This window comes from Bos taurus, chromosome 5, assembly GCF_002263795.3.
Source record: "Bos taurus isolate L1 Dominette 01449 registration number 42190680 breed Hereford chromosome 5, ARS-UCD2.0, whole genome shotgun sequence".
Classification (NCBI taxonomy): Eukaryota; Metazoa; Chordata; class Mammalia; order Artiodactyla; family Bovidae; genus Bos; species Bos taurus.
Genome location: NC_037332.1, coordinates 31,067,386 through 31,088,777, shown reverse-complemented (window position 1 = coordinate 31,088,777; position 21,392 = coordinate 31,067,386). Strand labels below are relative to the sequence as shown.

At 36.7% G+C, this 21,392-nt stretch overlaps 1 protein-coding gene across 4 annotated transcripts in view; it reads right to left on the bottom strand.

The window, feature by feature from the left end:
• CCNT1 (cyclin T1) overlaps nt 1-21,392 on the bottom strand; it is a 40,683-nt gene that overhangs the window by 6,235 nt on the left and 13,056 nt on the right. The window contains 6 exon segments of one of the 4 annotated variants that reach the window (NM_001001147.1): nt 8,579-8,649; nt 8,814-8,977; nt 10,149-10,194; nt 11,626-11,688; nt 13,171-13,231; nt 15,270-15,398. The exons of 1 other annotated variant lie outside the window; for it this stretch is intronic. In NM_001001147.1, coding sequence (NP_001001147.1) covers nt 8,579-8,649; nt 8,814-8,977; nt 10,149-10,194; nt 11,626-11,688; nt 13,171-13,231; nt 15,270-15,398 — 534 coding nt within the window. 4 annotated transcript variants of the gene reach the window in all.

Below are 21,392 nucleotides of genomic sequence, written 5' to 3'. Positions count from 1 at the left end.
CGGATTTTAAAAATGTGGCCTGTACATACAATGAAGTATCATTTAGCCTTAAAAGAGGAGGGCAATTCTGTGAAGACAGCAGAGTAGGAAGCCCCAAGAATCTGTCTCCCACCTAAACAACAACTTCACAGGCAGGATCTTTTTGATATAACTATTTTGGAACACTGCAGTCTGCTGAAGGCTTGTAATTTCCAGGGTAAGTAAGCCATGGACAAATAATTGGGTTTAATTTCCCTCAGTTTCAGCTCTCAGCCCCAGGTAGCTGTGCATCTGTTCCTATAGTACCTTTCTCACAGCTTGGGGAAGCCTGACTGGCAAATATTGGAGATCTGTGCTCTGATCGCTGACTGTTGCTTTCAATCACAGAGGTACAAACAGGCAGGAGACCACTGTTGCACCTCCCTCCATTGTTGTGATCCCCTCCTCCTCTGGCTGAAGTGAATTCCCCAGATACAAAGGGCCAACACCTTTCCTCCCCCACTTCATTTTTTCCTTTTCCCTCTTTGGGAGCCAGATATTATGGTAGAAAATTTAAAAACTACATATACAGAAATGTCTAGGAGAAGGCTCAGAAAAGAGAAGTCCATAATTTTACACATCAGGCTAATCTTCAGCACAGAGATATCCCTGAAAAATCAAGCCACCAGCCCAAATATACAAAAATAAAAAATAACAAACCCCAGGAAAGTGAGGGAATCTGATTTCCAGAGTTACCGTGTTATTAGATTCAAATATTCAATCTTCAACAACGAAAAATCACAAGGCATATAAAGAAGCAAGAAGTATAGCCCATTCGAAAGGAAAAAAAAAAAAATCAACAGAAACTGTCCTGAAAAAGACCCAATGGCAAATCTACTAGGCAAAGATGTTAAAATAACTGCCTTAAAGACACTTAAGGAAACGAAGTTGAAAGTTAAGAAAACAACATGTTAACAAAATGAGATAAAGAGATTTAAAAAGAAAATAAAAATGTTTAAAGAAACTAGAAAGAAATCTTGGAGCTGAAAAGTACAATAACTGAAATGAAAAATGCACTGGAGGATTTAAAAGACAGATGAGGCAGAAAAATCAGCAAACTTGAAGACAGCACAATGGAAATTATATCAAGTCTGAGAAACCAAACGAAAAAAAAAATCAGAGTACTATAACTTTAGGATGTCAAAGATAATCCCATGATAAATTCAAAGAAAACAGCCTAGAATACAAAAAACGAGCAAGAAAGTTTAACATTTTTCACTATGAAAAATCAACTAAGTACAAAAAACAGTAATGCAGGAAATGAACAAAAAGCTCTAAGGCACACAGGCATACTTGTGGAGATGCTGTGGGTTCAGTTTCAGACCATCTCAATGAAGCTAATCACAATAAAGTCAGGGAATTCTCTGGTAGCTCAGTCGGTAAAGAATCTGCCTGCAGTACAGGAGACCCGGGTTCAGTCCCCAGCTTGGGAAGATACCCAAGAGAAGGAAATGGCAACCCACTCCAGTATTCTTGCCTGGAAATCCCATGGACAGAGGAGCCTGGTGGGCTATAGTCCACAGGGTAGCAAGGGTCAGACAGACTGAGCAACTAAACCACCACCACCACAATAAAGCAAGCCACAAAAAACTTCTCAATACCCAGTGCATATAAAAATTATCCTTATGTTGTTTATTAAATATGCAATGCATTATTTCTTAAAAAAAAAAAACAAAAAAAAACAAAACACATACATTTATTTAAAATACCTTATTGGTAAAAAATGCTAACCATCATTTGAGTTGTAGTAGTAATATTATTACATATCACCATAACAGGAATTTCCAAAATGTAACAGACACAAAGTGAGCAAATACTGTTGGGAAAATGGCACAAACAGACCTTTTCATTGCCACAAACCTTCATTATAAAGAGTGCAATTATCTGCGAAGTGCAATAAAACTAGGTATGCCTATATAAAAAATACCATAAGTAAAAGAAGTAAGTCTTTCCTTATCTCTAATTACTTTAAGTGTAAGTGGACTAAACTCTTAAGGAAAAGACAGATTTGTAGAATGGGTAAAAACATATGCTCGAACTCCAACTTACAGTTATCTATATGCCACTGAGATCCAAAGACCCAAACAAGCAAAATGAAAGGATGGAAAAAGAAACACAATGCAAACAGTAACCATGAGAACATGCATGGCTATTCTAAGAGCAGACAAAATAGACTTTAAATCAAAAAAGGTTTTAAGAGACAAAGAAGGGACATTATATATGTTAAAAGGCTAGGTACAGAAATAAGACACACCAGTTATAAACATTTACATACCTAGTGACAGGCCATCAAAATATATGAGGCCAAAACCTAAAAGAATTCAAGAAAAATAGACAGCTTTACAGTAATAGTTGAAGACTTCAATACCCCCTTCACAATGATTGATAGATCAGACAAGAGGATGAGGAAATAGGACTTAAATAAACTAACTAGATCCAACAAACATATACAGAACACTCTCCCCAAATGAGCAGCATACATTCTTTAAGTGCATATGAGACATTTTCCAGGACAGACCATATGTTAGGCCGCAAACTTAAGTCAACAGATTTTAAAAGACACATATCATACTAAAAATCAAAATGAGATAAAAGTTAGTGAAAACTGGGGGGAAAAAATCACAATGGATCAAAGAAATCAAAAGGGAAATGAGAAAATACTTAAGAGAAAAAGGAAAACAAAAGTACAACATTTCAAAACTTAAGGGATGTAGCAAAAGTGGTGCTAAGGGAGAAATTTACAGATATAAACACACTAAAATCAGGAAACTAAAATCCCACAAGCTGTGAAACACAAAAACAAATCAACAAACATCTCAAAATAACAAACTTACAATTTAAGGAACTAGAAAAAGAACAAAGGTAGCAGAGAGAAAGATGCAATAAAGATTAGAGCAGAGAATAAAATGGAGAAAAGAAAAATAGAGAAAAATCAAAATAAAATTTGGGGACTTCCCCGGTGGTCACGTAGTTAAGAATCTGCCTGTCAATGTAGGGGACACAGGTTCAGTCCCTGGTCCAGAAAGATCCCACATGACATGGGATTAAGCCCATGCACAACAACTACTGATCGGGCTCTAGAGCCCTTGACCTGTAACTACTCAGCCTGTGAGTTCCAATTCCTGAAGCCTGCACACGTAGAGCCCGTGCTCCGTGACAAGAGAAGCCACCACAAGAAGGAACACCAATCCTTTTCAAACACTCCAAAAAATAAGAGGACGAATACTTCCCAACTCATTCTATGAGGTGAGCACCACCCTGATAACCAAAATCAGACTAAAACACTGTAAGAAGGGAAAACTACAGGCCAATATCCCTTAAAAACATAGATAAAAAATCTTCAACGAAATACTAGCAAAATGAATTTGACAGCCTATTTTAAAAACTACATATCATGACCAAGTGGGATTTATTCCTGGAATATAAAGACAGTTCAACATACGGAAATCAATTGATATGCTATGTCACAAAAAGTGAGACACGACTGAGCACGTACACAAGCACATCACATAAGCAGAATGAAGGGGGAAAAAAAACAATACATGATCGTCTCAATTCATGAAGAAAAAGCATTTGACAAAATTCAACACATTTTCAACATAAAAATACTCAACAAACTAGGGATATAAGCAAACTATCTAAACATAATAAAAGCCATATATAAAAACCCCAGTGAATATCATATTCAATGGTTAAAGTCTGAAAACTTTCCTTAATATCAAGAATAAGGAAAGGATGCTCACTTTCAATACACTTCTGGAAGTCCTAGCCACAGCAATCAGGCAAGACAAAGAAAGAAAAGGCATCAAATTGGAAAAGAAGAAGTAATATTACTGGTCTGCAGATGACATGAGCTTATATGCAGAAAACCCCAAAGATTCCATCAAAAAATTATTTTCTATAATTTTATTAGAATTAATCAATGAATTAGGCAAAGTAGCAAGATAAATAAAATTCAGTTACAATTCCCTGAATGAACAGTAAACAATCTGAAAAGGAAATTATATGAAAACAATCCCATTTACAACAGCATCAAAAAGAATACTTAGAAATTACCAAGTAAAAATTTGCATGGGCTTCCCTAGTAGCTCAGACGGTAAAGCATCTGACTGCAATGCAGGAGACCCGGGTTCAATCCCTGGGTTGGGAAGATCCCCTGGAGAAAGAAATGGCAACCCATTCCAGTATCCTTGACTGGAAAATCCCATGGACAGAAGAGGCTGGTGGGCTGTACAATCCATGGGGTCACAAAGAGTCAGACACGACTCAGTGACTAACACACAAAGACTTGCACAGTGACAACTGCAGAACACTGGTGAAAGGTATTATGGAAAACATAACCAGAAACTCATCCGGTGTACTCGATCCAAACATTAACTCAAACATTAATATTGTTAAAATGTGCATACTCAAAGCAATGTATAGACTTCTGCAATCACTATCAAAATTCCAACGACATTTTTTGCAGAAATAAAAAATCCATCCTATAATTTATATGGAATCTCAAAGGACCCTGAATAGACAAAACAATCTCAAAAATGAAAAACCAAGCAGGAAGACTCACACTTCCTGATTCCCAAACTTACTACAAAGCCACAGTAATCAGAACAGTGGGGTAATGACATATAGATGAATGAAACAGAAGTCCAGAAAAAACGTTGTCATACATGGTCAAATGATTTTTGACGAGGGTGCCAAGACCATTCAATGGGGAAAGGACAGTTTTTTCAACAAATGGTGCTAGGAAAACTACACATCCACATGCAAAAGAATGAGACTGGACCCTTACCTAATACCATATACAAAAATTAACACAGATAAAGGATCCAAACTGAGATCCAAAACAGTAAAACTCATATACCTCAGAAAACCATAATCCTAAAAGACGTATGTACCCCAATGTTCAATGCAGCACTATTTATTTACAATATCCAGGACATGGAAGCAACCTAGGTGTCCATCGACAGATGAATGGATAAAAGAAATTGTGATACCTATATACAATGGAATGTTACTTAGCCACAAAAAGGAATGAACTGGAGGCAGTTAAACTGTGGTAGATGAACGTAGAACCTGTTATACAGAATAAGTCAGAAAGAGAAAAACAAATATCATATATGAACGCATATGTATGGAATCTAGAAAAATAGTATTGATGATCCTATTTCCAGGGCAGGAACAGACACAGAGTACAGACTTGTGAACACAGAGAACTTCCCCTTGTGGGGGAAGGAGAAGGTAGGATGAATTGAGAGTAGCACTGAAATATATACATTACCACGTAGAAACAGTGACAGATTTTATTTTCTTGGGCTCCAATATCACTGCAGTTGGTGACTGTAGCCATGAAATTAAAAGATGCTTGGCTCCTTGGAAAAAAGCTATGGACAAACCTAGATAGTGTATTAAAAAGAAGAGACATCACTTTGTCAACAAAGGTCTGTATAGTCAAAGCTATGGTTTTCCCAGTAGTCAGGTACAGATCTGAGAGTTGGACCATAAAGAAGGCTGAGTACCAAAGAATTGATGCTTTTGAATTGTGGTACTACAGAAGATTCTTCAGAGTCCCTTGGACGGCAAGGAGATCAAAGCTGTCAATCCTAAAGAAAATCAACCCTGAATATACATTAGAAGGACTGATGCTGATGCTGAAGCTCCAAAACTTTAGCCACCTGATGCAAATAGCCAACTCAAAGGAAAAGACCAATGCTAGGAAAGATTGAAGGCACAAGGGGACGACAGAGGATGAGATGGCTGGATGGCATGAACGGACACAAGTTTGAGCAAACTCCAGGAGATAGTGAAGGACAAGGAAGCCTGGCATGCTGCAGTCCGTGGGGTTGCAAAGAGTCAGACATGACTTTGTAACTGAACAACAATGGCTGGTTCACTTATTGTAAGGCAGAAACCAACACAACACTGTAAAGCAATTATCCTCCAATTAAAAATACATATATTCAACTCTTAGAAGAAAGCAAAGAATAAAAGGTTCACAACATTGCATTTAGCAATGACTTCTTAGATATGATAGAAAAGGCCAGGTGACCACACCCCTCCCCAAAAAGAACTCCATGGGAATATTTAAATTTTGTGCATCAAAAGCCACTATCTGGAGTAAAAGGCAACACACATAGGAGAAAATATTTGTAAATTATATATCTGATGAGGGATTAGTATCCAGAATGTGCAAAGAACTCCTAAAACTCAACAACAAAAACCAAACAACCCAATCTGAAAATGGACAAAGGACTGGAGTAGACATTTCTCCAAAGAAGATACACAAATGGCCAATAAGAATATGAAAAATGCTTAACATCACTAATTATTAGGGAACTGCAAATCAAAGACCACTTCACATCCTTTAGACAGCTACTGCCAAAAAAAAAATTAACAGCAAGTGTTAACAAAGATATAAAGAAATTGGAACTCTGTGAACTGTTTGGTAGGAATGTAAAATGGTACACCAGTATGGAAAACAGTTCCTCAACAAAATAAAAATAGAACTAGCATATGACCCAGCAATTCCACTTCTGGGTATATACCCAGAAGAATAGAAAGCAGGGTCTCAAAAGAGATACTATACACCAATATTCATTGCAGCATTACATACAAAAGGTAAAATGCAGACACAAACCAAATGTCTATCGATGGAAGAATGGATAAATAAAATGTGGTACAAACACACAAAAGATTATTCAGCCTTTTAAGAGAACAATTAAAATTCTACCATATGCTACAACATAGACAAACCTTGAGGATGTGCTAATTGAAATAAGTCATTCACAAAAAAACAAATAATGTATGATTCCACTTACATGAGGTTTACAGGTACTAACAATAGTCTAAATAATGAAATATAATCGTGGCTGCCAGAGTCAGGGAATAGACAGTCATTGTTTAACGTTTATAGAGTTTTAGTTTTATAAAATGAAAAGTTATGGGGATAGATGGTAATAATGACTGCAGAACAGTATGCTGCTGCTGCTAAGTCACATCAGTCGTGTCCAACTCTGTGCAACTCCATAGACGGCAGCCCATCTGGCTCCCCCGTCCCTGGGTTTCTCCAGGCAAGAACACTGGAGTACAGTATAAATCCATGTAATACCTGTATACTTAAAAATGGCTAAGAGAGTCAATTTTATGTTATTTGTATTTTACCACAATTTAAAATTTTTTAAAAATTTTAAAAAGAGGGAAATTCTGCCATTTGCAACAAACATAAATGAACCTGGAGGACCTTTTGCTAAGTAAAACAAGCCAGACACAGAAAGACAAGTACTATGTGATCTTACTTATGTAAGGAATCTAAAATAGTCAAACTTGTAGAGAGTAGAATAGTGGTTTCCAGAGACTGAGGGAAGGAGGAAACAAGGACATGTTAGTCAAAGGGCAAAAAGTTTCAGTTACATAAGATGAATATACCCGAGAGATCCTCTGTACAACATAGTACCTACAGTGAAACATAATATTGTGGGAATCCTCTGGTAGTCCAGTGATTAGGACTCGGTGCTACCACTGCCAGGGTCCCAGGTTCTAACCCTGGTCATGAAACTAGGGGCTTCCCAACTGGTGCAGTGGTCAAGAATCCACCTTCTACTGCAGGAGACGCAAGAGACGTGGGTTCAGTCCCAGGGTTGGGAAGATCCCCTGGAGGAGGAAATGGCAACCCACACCAGTATTCTTGCCTGGAAAATTCCATGGACAGAGGAGGCTGGTGGGCTACAGTCCATGGGGTCGCAAAGAGTCAGAAACAACTGATCACACACACACATACACAGACACACATATACACACACACGAAACTAAGATCCCGCTACAAGGCAATAAAAATAATGAAGTTGTATTCATTCATGAACATCCTTATCTTACGATTACAGTTAGTCTAGAACTCTAGAAATTTTGGTAAAGTTTTACACAAAAGTAAAGGATAAGACTTGTGTCCTCTCAAATCTCCTTTGAACCCTAGGCAAACTCATTTTCTATAACTCAACTTAGGAGAAAGAAAATTAAGAAAATTAAGCATCCTCAGTCTAGAATTCTCAGAAATGCAAGGAATACTTTTAAGTTTTCTGACACTGAAAAAAAAAAAGAGAGAATTATTTCGTTAATCATAAATAAGACTTTCAAGAATACTTGAAACATAACTTTGAACTGTGATCTATATAAAAACAAAATTCGAAAATCCATTTAAAAGCAAGTAATGTCAAAGATAAAATTACAATACCAGCTCTAACCTCCTAACTCTGTATCTTTCCTATATAAGAAGCCAACATTCTATGTCTCCGAAAAGCCAAATTTTCCCCCTTCCCACTCTCTACACACAAAAAAATACTCAACCAACGTTGCTGACCAAATGACTAAACCACGAAGAGTTGCAAAACACAAAATAAATCCTGCTGTTACCTACATCAATGGATTTCTGAGCCAGTATCCCAGCTATGAAGTTGAAATCATAACTGTTGCATAACTATAAAAAGTGGAAATTCCAAACCTAGGGTACATATCCGTATCTGGTATCTCACTGGTACAGTCAAAAGAAAGTGACAGCAATAATTCTTACCCTCCAATTCCAAATTCGTTTGAGCCTGTTGGGGGTTTTCTCCAGAATCTGTAGAAATTCATGTGTCAGTTCTACAAATGAAATTAGAACATTTAAGAAAAACTCAGAGAGGCAGAAGTAATGAAACAAGGATAACCTCAACTAACTGTATTCATCTGAAATCAAGTCACCTTTGGCCAGGTATGTGACAGATCAAGAGCAAGTGCTTTTCAAGGTCCCTTCCTCTAAAACTTACCATCTAAAAGTTCCAAGGTCACAGTGGCGTCAACATACTCCCACCAGTGCTTCCCATCAGTTGAGACTGGGATCTCCCAGTTGGACCACTTGCAAGCCAGATGAATGCAGACACAGGCCACCACAGGAGGTGTGTACTGCAGGCTAAATGTGGTCAAATGCAGGCTGACATCAGAGGGAAGGAAACAAGAGAGTGTCATGAGCTCTCAATTCTGAACCCAAAGTTAAAAAACTCTCCATTATTAAAAAAAAAAAAAAGTAAAAAAAAGAAAAAGAAAAAAACACTGGAGAGCAAGAAAGGCAAGAAATAGCCAGTGCTCTGATCCAACACCCAACCCAATCCTTCCATTAACCCATCTGCTCAGGTAACAACTTGTCTAATTTTTTTGACTATACATCATTTAATCCACACACTGATGAAGGACCGGAAAAAATAAAAACAAAAATAAAAGACTGAGTACTCAAGTTTTTTTAAATAAGGATTAATCATCCTAAGAATAAGGTCAGAACATAAGAAAAATTTTAACATTTTTAAGATGTACAATCCCTAAATCAAATACTTAAGGAACTATCCTAAAAATTATCTTATTTCTTGCCAGTCATAGGTCTGGTCTCTTTTAAATAATGAATAGATAATCACTCTCTCAAGTGTGAATATACTTGATAGTTTATTTTTAAAATCTCTCCCATCAGGCTATAAAAATGAACTGCTTAGCCTTGACGGTCATTAGGAGTATCTTTGGTTTCCAAGAACTACATAGTAGATTGGAGATGAGAATGTGCAAATCATTTGGTAATACAAGTTATGTGTTAATTTTTTTCTTTAAAAAGGGAACAAGAAAGAAAAAGTATCACAACTCTTAGCACATATATGTGCCCATTTATCTGGGAGTGAGTGAAGACAAAAAGTACCTTTTAAAATACCACAATTACAGCAGAATCCTCCAAACTACATTTTAGTCACCAACTGGCAATGAAATCCAAGTTTAAATAAACTTTCAAAACTATGCTCTTGGATATTTAAATGCAAAGTAACAAATGCAGAATTAAATTGGCTATCAATCAGCAACAAAAATATTTTATCACCTTAACAAATTTAAAAAGCAGCATGGAAATTTTAAGGCACGCATGACAACTGTGCAGAAAAATCAACATTTACCATGGACTTGTCTATAACACAGTCTATTAATATCAGAGATCCTTGACTAGATCTTTGGCTCCTAGTTTACTAAGTGCCAGACCTATCATCTTTCCATATACCCAACAAAAAGTGACAATTCCAACCCAAGTAAACTACTATCCCAAAAAGAGAAGAGAAAAATATTAAAATATAAACCTGTTGGTTGCCATGAAGTAAGAAGTTTGTGCTAAGTCCTTGCTTGCTAAAAAAAAAAAGGGGGGGGGGAGATTATTAGTTCCATTCATTCTCAATAATTATTTAGTAAGCATTTACTATTTGCAAGGCAGAGAATACAATGGCAAATGAGACAGACATGGTCTCTGACCACCTGATGCTTACATTCCACTGTCAAATGAAACAGTTTAAGTGATTTTTAACTACAGTAACAATTATGCTGCTTCCAGACTTAGGGACTTAAGCTTTATTCTGCACACCAGGTATAAGGATTAGATATTTAAAATCCAATTCCTGGGCATCCTCCCTAGAGTCTAACTCAACACTTTTGGAGAAGGATGTAGTAACAATGAGCATTTTTAACAAGTAACTCAGAGATCCTGATACAAGAGTCCACTAAGAACTAAGAAATTCTAAGCTAGGGGATGAACTAATCTGGAGGCAAGATCAGAAGACCTTTATATATTTGGAAAAAATCAGCAAATGACATAAATTATTTAAGCATATTACAATAAAAAAATTCCTCCTTCAAAAAAATTTGTCTGGGTGACAAAGTAAATTTTAATCTTCCTTAGATGAAATATTAACATATTTAACCCATTTCTGTTTAACACTATGTTTGCTCAATGTAAACCTTTTATGCTCTCAAAATATAAAGAACTCAAAAAACTTGAATTTTCAGATGAAATACATGATAAGGCCAATTATTAGTGAAAATCTGCAAAACAAGAAATTACGTTTAAATGCACAATGGTATCTAGATTTTCTTTCTTGATATTACTATTTGAATAAAAAGAAGAACTAGGTTTAATGCAATCATGGCTACTAAAGTTAAATTAGAATAAAAAGCAAGTCTGCCAATGAATTAACAATGATGAAAGTAAGTTCAAATCAATTCTACATGGCCTTCTGGGTAGCCTTTAACAGTGTCCAGGACAATCAACCCTAGAATCAAATTAAGATCACTTCCCTGGTGGCTCAGACCATAAAGCATCTGCCTACAACATGGGAGACCTGGGTTGGGAAGATCCCCTGGAGAAGGCAATGGCAACCCACTCCAGTACTCTTGCCTAGAAAATCCCATGGACAGAGGAGCCTGGTAGGCTACAGTCCACGGGGTCAAAAAGAGTCAGACACGACTGAGAGACTTCACCTTTCATTCCCAAGACATCCTTAAAACTGCTATTGGATACTTTGATTTTAGTGACTTTTCAAAATCTGCCTCCAGCTTTGACAAACAAGAAACTCACTCACTTTATCTGGAGATCACCTAAAAACACTACAAGAACTCAAGAGAAAAGCTCCAACCACTCACTTTGAAATTTAAAAGCCAGGTAGGTTTTTTAATTTAAATTTTGGCCAAAGCAGCTGTATTATGTATTAACCCACAATAAATCTTAGCATCTAAATGGTAAAACAATTTAGGATAGCATCTCAGGTTGGGATTGGGATTCCTTACCTCGAACAAGCTGAGTGCACTTTACCACATGTGTATGTGGGTGATCAATTGTTAGTTCAAAGCCTAAAAAAAAGTAACTGGTTAAAAAACCTAAAGATACTCAAAATATTTTATACTGCTTTTATCTGAGTCATCATTGAAAGCTTCTCTCATTTTCTGGTCCCAAAACTGCCTATTGAGAGGCTGAGAGTCACATAAAGTATGCAGCACACTCTTAAGATTATCTTCAAAGGCACCACTCAGATAATGAAGTTAATAGAGTCTCAAGATCCCTGAACTATCAATAACATCTGAATACAAAGCATGTTCTTAGGGACAACAGAATATATGATTGGAAAAGAAGCAGTTACATAATGATTATTTGTGAAAGCTTAACCTTTAGAAAATATTTTTAAAACCTACTCCTCTCTTACCTTAGTCTTCTTCCTTTTCATCGTCTCAATCATCATTAAGTACCAATCATTTTATCTAACTCTAAATGATCTTAACCAAAATGTAGTATGTCTATAAAAATTTTCGAAGAAATTTCTTTTTGTGTATGTAAATAAAATTATCTAGTACGAGTAAAGAAATTCTAGGCAATTCCCCGGCGGTCCAGTGGTTAGGACTCCACACTTGCACTGCCAAGAGCCGGGGTTCAATCCCTGTCAGGCAACTAAGACCCCACAAGCTATGTGCAGCACGCCCAAAAACTAAAAATAAAGTCTGAGGCAAACTGACTAAAAAAAAGAAGAAAATTCTATTGCAAAATTTACTTGATGCAAATTATTCTAAAAGCACAACTGATTCTCACAAGTTAGATTTTACAGATTTTCACAGTAAAATATTAAAATGTATCCCAGCAGAAAAACATCATTGTCCCTTAAAGTATGGTTACCTTGAATATAACTAATTTAAAGTAAAAATTAGCAGAAACTAATTTCAGAGATAAACTTTGAAGAATTCATTGTGTGTATAGGTGTATATGCAAAAAATACAGGCTGATCAGCAACTTTCCAACATGACTCATGAAATACTCTGTCTAAAGAGACAAATGAGAGCCCAAAAGAACTAGAAAATCTTTATTTTCCATATTTGCTAAGCTTTTAAAGGCAGTCTGATGAAAATAATAATAGATAATAACAGAACATCATCAGTTATTTAGCCCATCAATTCAATTTAGCTTGAATTCCTCCATCTCCACTCTACTGTTTTGAACGCTAATTACCAATTTTAAAATTATCTAAATATAAGGACAGACTATGAAAACTCCTGGAAGGAAAAAAGTTATTTAGATAGTTTCTGCCATTATTTATCAGAAAGTTAAAAACTCCCAAATCTTATCAAGCAAATCATGAATCCTAGAATAAAAACAAGCAAAAAAAACCTGCTAATGGCTATCTCAAAGGTCAGTGGTGTCTTCATTCTCTCTGTGGCAGGGTTAAGCAATCTCTACAAAGTACAAAAACCTTCCCAAGAAATTCTTCCTGTTTCCTATTTTGCAAATTAGAAAAACATTATATTGCATACATATTTCTTTAGTGTTTTAAAGGAAAATAAACTTACCTAAAGTCTGCAGAATTATGCTTTCTAGTATCACCAGATCTTGAACTTGCTGCAGGTAAGCCTGCAGGTGTGAGAAGACACATAAATTATTCCCCAAAAAGACACAGTATATAACATAAAGTGTAGACAATTCTACCGTAACAACCTCCAAAGGAAACCAAAGCCACAAAAGGCAAGGGTGCAGTTATGAGGGAAAGTAGGACTGAAATTAATCCTTATCCCTAACAGATCCTCCTCTAAAAAAAGAAATAGATAAGTAAGTGGTACAGCAAAAGATGTCACTTTATTTATAAAGGGCTACAGAATAAACACCAGATATCTGGTTCATTTTCAGACTGACATTTTAGGTTATAATGTTCATATGATACAGATTAAAACCTTTTCTAAAATTAAAATATTAACATGCCTTTTTTTTAACATCATCAAAACACACTGCACAGCCTTCCCACAGTACTGTACGCAATCTCAAACATTTGATTCCTGTTAAACTTTCCTTTTAGAGTAATGCTAGATTTTTAAAATTCACAGAGGAGTTCACAAGAAAATGGAACAAACAAAAATCCTTCAGATTTGTACAGCCATTACAGTAGCCACTATTCATACATGGCCATCAAGCACCTGAAATGTGCTATGAATGTAGAATACACGATGAATTCTAAAGACTTAGTTAAAAAATAATAATGTTAAAAAACACTTCATTAATAATGTTTTAAAATTGACTCTATGCTGAAATGACTATATTTTGGAGTTAAACAAAATGCTATATAAAATATGTTAAATTAATTTTAAATTTAAATAAAAATTTAAAATAAAAGCTTAATGAAAACCTTAAAAATTTTAATTACATATGTGACTTCCCTTATATTTTTATCGGACAGCACTGGTATAGAGCTCTAGGAGAATGAAGCTTGAGCCAAGAGTTAAGAGACTTATGTTGCTGCTAACTTTCCACTGAACTTTATGATCTCTAGTGAGTCCAATAAGGACTTAACCTACGGTAGCTCTCCTTTCCATATAATGAAGAAAGTATCTTCTCCGATTCACCTCATAAGACAGACTCAGGTGAGAAGTCATGTAAATATACTTTAAAGAAAAAAAAGTTGGGATTTTACTTTTTATTTCAATAAAATTTTGTTATTTGGTCAATTCTACGGACCAATGGCAGTTAGTAGTCTTAAACATAAATAAAAGTTCAGACCAACAACTTTTCAACAAAACTACTCTGGTGCAGCCCAGAAAGAAAATGAAGTCAAGACACTGCTATTTTAAACATTTGACTCATATAACTAGGAGCTGTGATTCCACAATTCCACTTCTCTCTGAAGTGCATCCACTGCAACAAACAAATAACCTGGTACAGAAATCTGTAGTTTTTCTTCAAACTCATTGCTCCCCAGTCACTGAATTCTAAAGCCAGGAGAGTTTCCCTTCTTCATAAGGTCAAGGAAAGATGGAAGGGGGGACGCAGGGGAAGCTATATGTAGACACAAAGGATAAAGGGGTAGAAGGATATATATCTGAATTATAATCAACAGTATTCTCCTAGGAGAAGGGGAGATGAGCATACTTGAATTTGTTAAAAACTTAAACATATAAATGACAGGATCCATTTTTTAAAAATTCATTAACAAAAATAATGTTCTCCATAGAGATATTTCCAGTAAAAAGCTGGAAATTATCTTAAGAGATAATGGTTAAAATATATGTATGTACATGATGAAATTCTGTATCAATATTTAAAGAAAGTGGAGAATTGACGGGGAAATATTTGACATACAGTAAGTGAAAAAAGTAGGTATAAAATATATACATGTACAACTACTTATAGAAAAGAAGCTGGAAATACTGGTTCATTTATATATCTGTGGTACAAATTATATCTAGTTAATATATTTTCTTTTTTTTATGCACTTTCCAATTTTACCAGAAAAAATACAATTAACTTTTACCATAAAATTTCTATGTTTTAAGGAAAAAACAAACACTAAAAGTTCATTTAACAGTCCCCATTGAGATTTCAGTAAATCAAAGTTGTAAAACTAAGTTATGATCAAAATAAATTAAGAAAAACAGATGTATGCAATTAATCAACCCCCTACCTCACTCCTGGTATCAGGAAGTGATTCCTGTGGATGGAGACAAGTGTGTGCTACCTTGATGACGTGTTCCAATTTTTTTGGCTGCTCCTCTACTTTGGCTGCTAAAAATAAGGCTGCTGGAGCCACAGACTGGATGAAGAGAAAATAAATCACTTTTATTATTTATTTCTAGAGCAAGGTAGTTCTAAAAAAGAACTAAGTTTTAAACCAACTTCTTTGCTTACCTCAATTTTCATCACCTCCTGTTATGCTTTCCCTTCTATTTACAATATCTTCTCCTCTATCCATTAACCCAAGCCCACTTCCTAAATCAATCCTTCAATGAACTCTCATTAAAAGCTACTTTTAAGTAGCCACTAGACGTTAAGTAGACAGCTTTCTATTTAAAATGAGATTAAGTTTTATCAAAGCACTCTATATACTTTTTTTTAAAGGACTGTTAGGGAAATTAAAATAGAGGTAACCTTGTTCTCTTGTTCTGGAGAAGGAAATGGCAACCCACTCCAGGATTCATGCCTGGGAAATCCCATGGACAGAGGAGCCTGGCGGGCTCAGTCAGACATGACTTAGCAGCTAAACCACCACCACCAGTCTTGTTCAGACTTCACAAGTAGGGCAGCAGGCCTCTGAGTGACTTCTGACCTTGCCCGGACTCTGCCTGGACTACATGTCTGCCTGGCAAGGACACCAACCATTACCAGCAAGTCAAGAGGCACTTTAGAGAAAGGGAATGTGACTTGAAATCTCTAAGCCCCTAAGGACCTGGCCAGCCCGGTCCCACCTCCAGGGTCTAAGAAGTCTTATGACTAACAAGATGAAATCAACAGCATTGTAAAGTAAAACCAGAGCCTCTTTTTTGCTAGCAAACTGATGAAGACATCAGTTTACAGCATAGGACTATAATAAGCAGGAGCCCCCAAAACTGCAATCTGAAGTCTCACCCGTGGGGTAGATGTACCACCCTGATCTTTTCCAACTGGGCCTCCAGATTGCTGTTAACTTCTCACGGCTGTTCAAGTCTGGATGTAGGTTGTCAGCCCAATTTGGTGATGTATACACTGTTACACTTCTATTTCTTTTCTTTTAATGACTGTATATTGAAATTAAGTCAAATAATCTTCTATAAAAAAATGAAATTGTTTATTTGTGTGTAACGAGTGGTTTCTTTTGTTAATGAATCCTTCGAACCTAAAACGAAAGTAAAACTTTTGGCAAAACATAAATTGGCACTGTGAGCAGGATTCGTGAAGCAAAATGCCACTCTTTAAAAAGAAAGACATTAAGATTAAATAAGTCTTTATTTCCAGATGGGAAGATGTGCCTTACTTCTTGTTGGCTACTGAATGGGACATATCCACTGGACTGTATGAGAATTGGAACCCCAATTGGGACCCCAAATTAAAGAGGGCTGAACCTTTAAAAGTTATTGAATGTTTGTGGCTCTTGCCAAGTGAGAAAGAACAAGAATGTACCATGATGGATCAGAGAGGCTGGATCCTCTCTGCCTACCATAAGGTTGAAGAAGCCAAACTAAAACTGGTTGAAAAGAAGTCAAAACTGGAGAAAGAATTATGCGACCTGCAAGGTTGACTGTTCACGTTATAATGTCAAAACTACATTTTAGCTGACCAAGTGTCCATTTTCCAGTTGGTAGCTGAAAAAGCTGCTGTAAAGGCTGCACGAGTTAAATATCGAAAGGAGCACGGCAAGGTTAACAAAAAGAAGTTCAGTCTCAGGAAATGACAGGGGGAAAAGAGACCAAGAGACATTTTAAATCTCAAACAGAAACTGAAACCACCGCCTGTCTGGATATATGTGTCTGTCTCAGTTATGTGTCTTTGTCCTTGGATAACACTGCTAAGGTTTACTTGTAAATGAGCTCTATTTAACTGACTTAAAAAGTAAGTGCTTACAAATTAAAGCTAAATATCTAGAAAACTGGCCAAGATAAAGTTTAGGACCACAGGATCTGGGAAATATTTAGTACGAAGTCGATATCTGCTATTGAAGATGGTTTAAGTCTGTTGAGTTAATCAGTATAGATTCTTAATATGTCTTATATGTCTGTCTTAGAATCATCGTATAATAATACGTTCACTGTGCCTAGGCTTAATGTAAAGCTAAATAAAATCTTGCTGTTTCCTTTACAAATCTGTCAGCAAGGAAAGTAACTCAATGTGAAGAAATTTTTAAGGAAAGAAAATGTAAATGAGATAAGAGCTTTTAAATCAAATTTTATTAAGAATAATTATGCTTTAGCAAAGTCTCCCTAACATAATAGGGCTTTGCTGGTGACTCAGTGGTAAAGAATCCACCTACCAAAGCAGGAGACTTGAATTCCACCTCTGGTCTGGAAGATCCCACGTGCCACACAGCAACTAAGCCTGTGCACCACAGCCATCGAGCCTGTGCTCTAGAGTTGGAATGGCAACTACTGAGCGCTAGCGCTGCAACTGCTGAAGCCAGCAGGCTCTAGAGCCCTTGCTTCACAACAAGAGAAGCCACCACAATGAGAAGCCTGTGCACCGCAACTAGTGAGCAGCCCCCACTCGCCGCAACTATATAAAGCCCACACGGCAATGAAGACCCAGCACAGCCAAAAAATAAATAAATAAAATTATTAAGTAAAGTCTTTTGTCATTTTAGTTATGGCTTTATTCTGATGGCTTTGTAAAAACAATTAAAAGACGCTTGCTCCTTGGAAGAACAGGTATGATAAACCTAGACAGTGCATTAAAAAGCAGAGACATCATTTTACCAACAAAGGTCTGTACGGTCAAAGCTATGGTTTTTCCATAGTAGGTCTGGTGGTGCTCATGGTAAAGAATCTGCCCGCAATGCAGGAGACCTGAGTTTGATTCCTGGGTTGGGAAGATCCGCTGGAAAAGGGAATGGCAACGCACTCCAGTATTCTTGCCTGGAGAATGCCATGGACAGAGGAGGCTGGTGGGCTACAGTCCATGGGGTTGCAGAGTTGGACACAACTGAGTGACTAACACACACACCATGGTTTTTCCAGGAGTCATGTAGGGATGTGAGAGTTGGACCATAGAGAAGGCTGAGCACCGAAGAACTGATGCTTTCGAACTGGTGCTGGAGAAAACTCTTCAGAGTCCTTTAGACAACAAAACCAAACCAGTCAATCCTAAAGGAAATCAACCCTGAATATTCACTGGAAGGACTGATACTGAAGCTGAAACTCCAATACTTTGGCCACTTGATGTGAAGAGCCAACTCACTGTAAAAGACCCTGATGCTGGGAAAGACTGACGGCAAGAGGAGAAGGGTGAGACAGAGGATGAGGTGGTTGGATGGCATCACTGACTCAATGGACATGAGTCTGAGCAAACTCAGGGAGATAGTGAAGGACAGTGAAGTCTGGCATGCTGCATGACTTAGCGACTGAATAACAACTTTGTAAAAATATCACCTCTTCAAGATTTACAGAAATCTTGAAGATTAAATTAACTATTAATAGATAAACAAATTTTGTTATTAACAGTAAGCTTGTATCAGACTGGAACTTGGTTTTCTCGTTAAGAGAACAGCTTTCTTGGGATGTGGCTTTTGATAACAAGACTGTGAGAATTTCATCGCCTTTAAGTGATTTATATTTGTTTTTAAAATCTTTTGCAACTTTGGTAAAGTAAATGAATATTTCACAATGATCTATGAAGACTATGGCACAGAGATAAGCTCGTTTTGCTTCTACAAATAATTAATCTTTCATTGTCAGACTTTTGCTATCCTGATGTTCTTAGAACATGGCAACTGTCTACTTCTAAATCAAGGAATTTAAAACAGGTAAACAAAGGCTATAAATCAGTCAGGGGACTGGGAAATCCAAGATGGCTGCTTGACTTTTCCCGGCTCCCTGATAAACCTCATTTTTTGTTTGATGGGACTAACCATTAACCCTCACTAGAGGGTTAATGCCTTCACAAAAAATTGTTTCACTTAATAGTAAATTCTAGTTTTGTTAACTGAGATCTATGTTGACCAAGACTTACTTCCCAGATAGCTCCTTGCTGTTATATTGCTAAGACATTTAACTTAATTTTTCTAAAGCTTATCTCAGTAATCTATCTTTGGATGGAGAGCAGATACCCTGTGACATAAAATAACCTGTATCAATCAATGAACTATATGCCAATTGGAGCTTATGGAAAAAACAAAATAGAGCCCTTGGGTTTCTAGAACAGGAAATTTCCAGAGGCCGGAAACAGTCATACTAAGAACAGTCAATTTGCTGAATTATACACAGTATATCAGGCTCGAAAACAAGACAATTTAACAGAATGTCATATTTATACAGACTCTTGGCCAGTAGCCAACGAACAGATTGGCCACTTGGCTTCCCCTAAGCGTAAAGAATAACTGGCGAATTCACTCCAAAGAGCTATGGGGAAAGGAATTATGGTCTGACATTTGGGAAACTGTTCAAACTACTACTGTTTCAGTCTTTCATGTAGATGCTCACAGTGTCCCAAATTCTAGGAAATAATGGTATAACTCTATTAGAAATGAACAAACCTGAATTCAAGCAGCAGAAGTTGATCCAGACTCCAGCAACTTAAAATGTTCGACTTCATGCGCACACCAAAAATGTGGCCATTTGGGAGAAACAACAACATACAGGTGGGCTCAGGATCGAGCTATTTCTTTCACTATAGATCTCATTAAATGTTATTTTACAATGTCCAATTTGTCAACAATTAAGCATAGAAGCTTGCCACAACCAGCAAAGGACAAGTGGCACATGGCAAGCTGCCTGGGCAAATACAGCAAACTGATTATATTGGTCCATTAATTTGGGAAGAAGGGTGCCAGTGTGTGTGCTGCTGTGGACACCTATTCTGAGTATTTAGTGACCATTCCCTTGGGGAAAGCCAGAGTAATACTATTAAAACACTAGAGATAATTCATCTATATTACGGTGTTCCACTTCAAATTCAGAGTGACAATGGGTCACACTTTAAAGTAAGTTAATACAAGAGTTTGTCCAGGAACATAATGTACAATGGATTTTTCATATTTTATTATCCTCAAGATGCTGGCTTGACTGAAAGAATGAATGATCTGTTTAAATAGCAATTAATTAAACTTGGAGAGGGTTCTTATAAAAACTGAAGGACTAATTTAAATACTGCCCTCAATATTTTAAATAATAGACCTATAGGAGAATTAGAAACTCCTTTGATGAAGATGACTATTCTGAACATACAGATTCATAAAACAGACTTCCATCCTGAGACAGCTAGAATTAGAAAATCAGCCCAGGAGCACTAGCTCCTTTCTGAGCTACTCCTGAGGGCTCCAGACTGGATTTGTCACCTACATCTGAACACAGACTTACTAAAGGATTGGTATGTGCTATTTCAACTGGTATTGCAATTAAAACGTCTCCCAGACACTTTGAATTAATCCAAGAATGCTTCAGTTTAGCATTAACATGGATTTGTGTCTGTGGGGGAGTCACAGACCTAGACTGTAACTAGAATGAGGAAAAGGATGATCTACTTATTAATAAACATAATCAAGTTGTCAGTTGCTGATTCTTCCATTTGTAACTGACAAAGTACAAAACGGAGAACCTCCCACCTTACTAACGGTCAGAGGTGATAGAGGGTTTGGGTCCACAAATGAAATACATACTATTGAAGCTAAAATCTGGGTGAAGCAGCCTAACCGTCCTCCCATACCTGCTGCTGATATGACTGCACAGGGGAAGGACACTGTCATATAATCTCCGGACAGGAAAAATGGAAATATGTGCCATTAACATACTGTTATTCTCAAGAAAAGACTCTTCTTGGAGCCTTACTGTAATGTGGATTGTTATTCATACCTCAACTCCTGATTATCTGCTACAGTTAAGAAAAGAACATGACGAAAAATGTTGGGGAATCTTCAGATGGAGAATTACGAGCCAGACCCAAACTCAGGATAACCTGCCTTGCAAACAAGGCCTGTTCTTTCTTAACTTTGACTTTCTATGGACAAAATTTATCTGTCTGTTACATTACACCAATTTCATGTGTTACTCATTGTATCTGGGGGAGAGTATTAGTTGTGGCATTTTACTGGGAATTGTTTGGACTTTAATAATCGCACCACTTACTG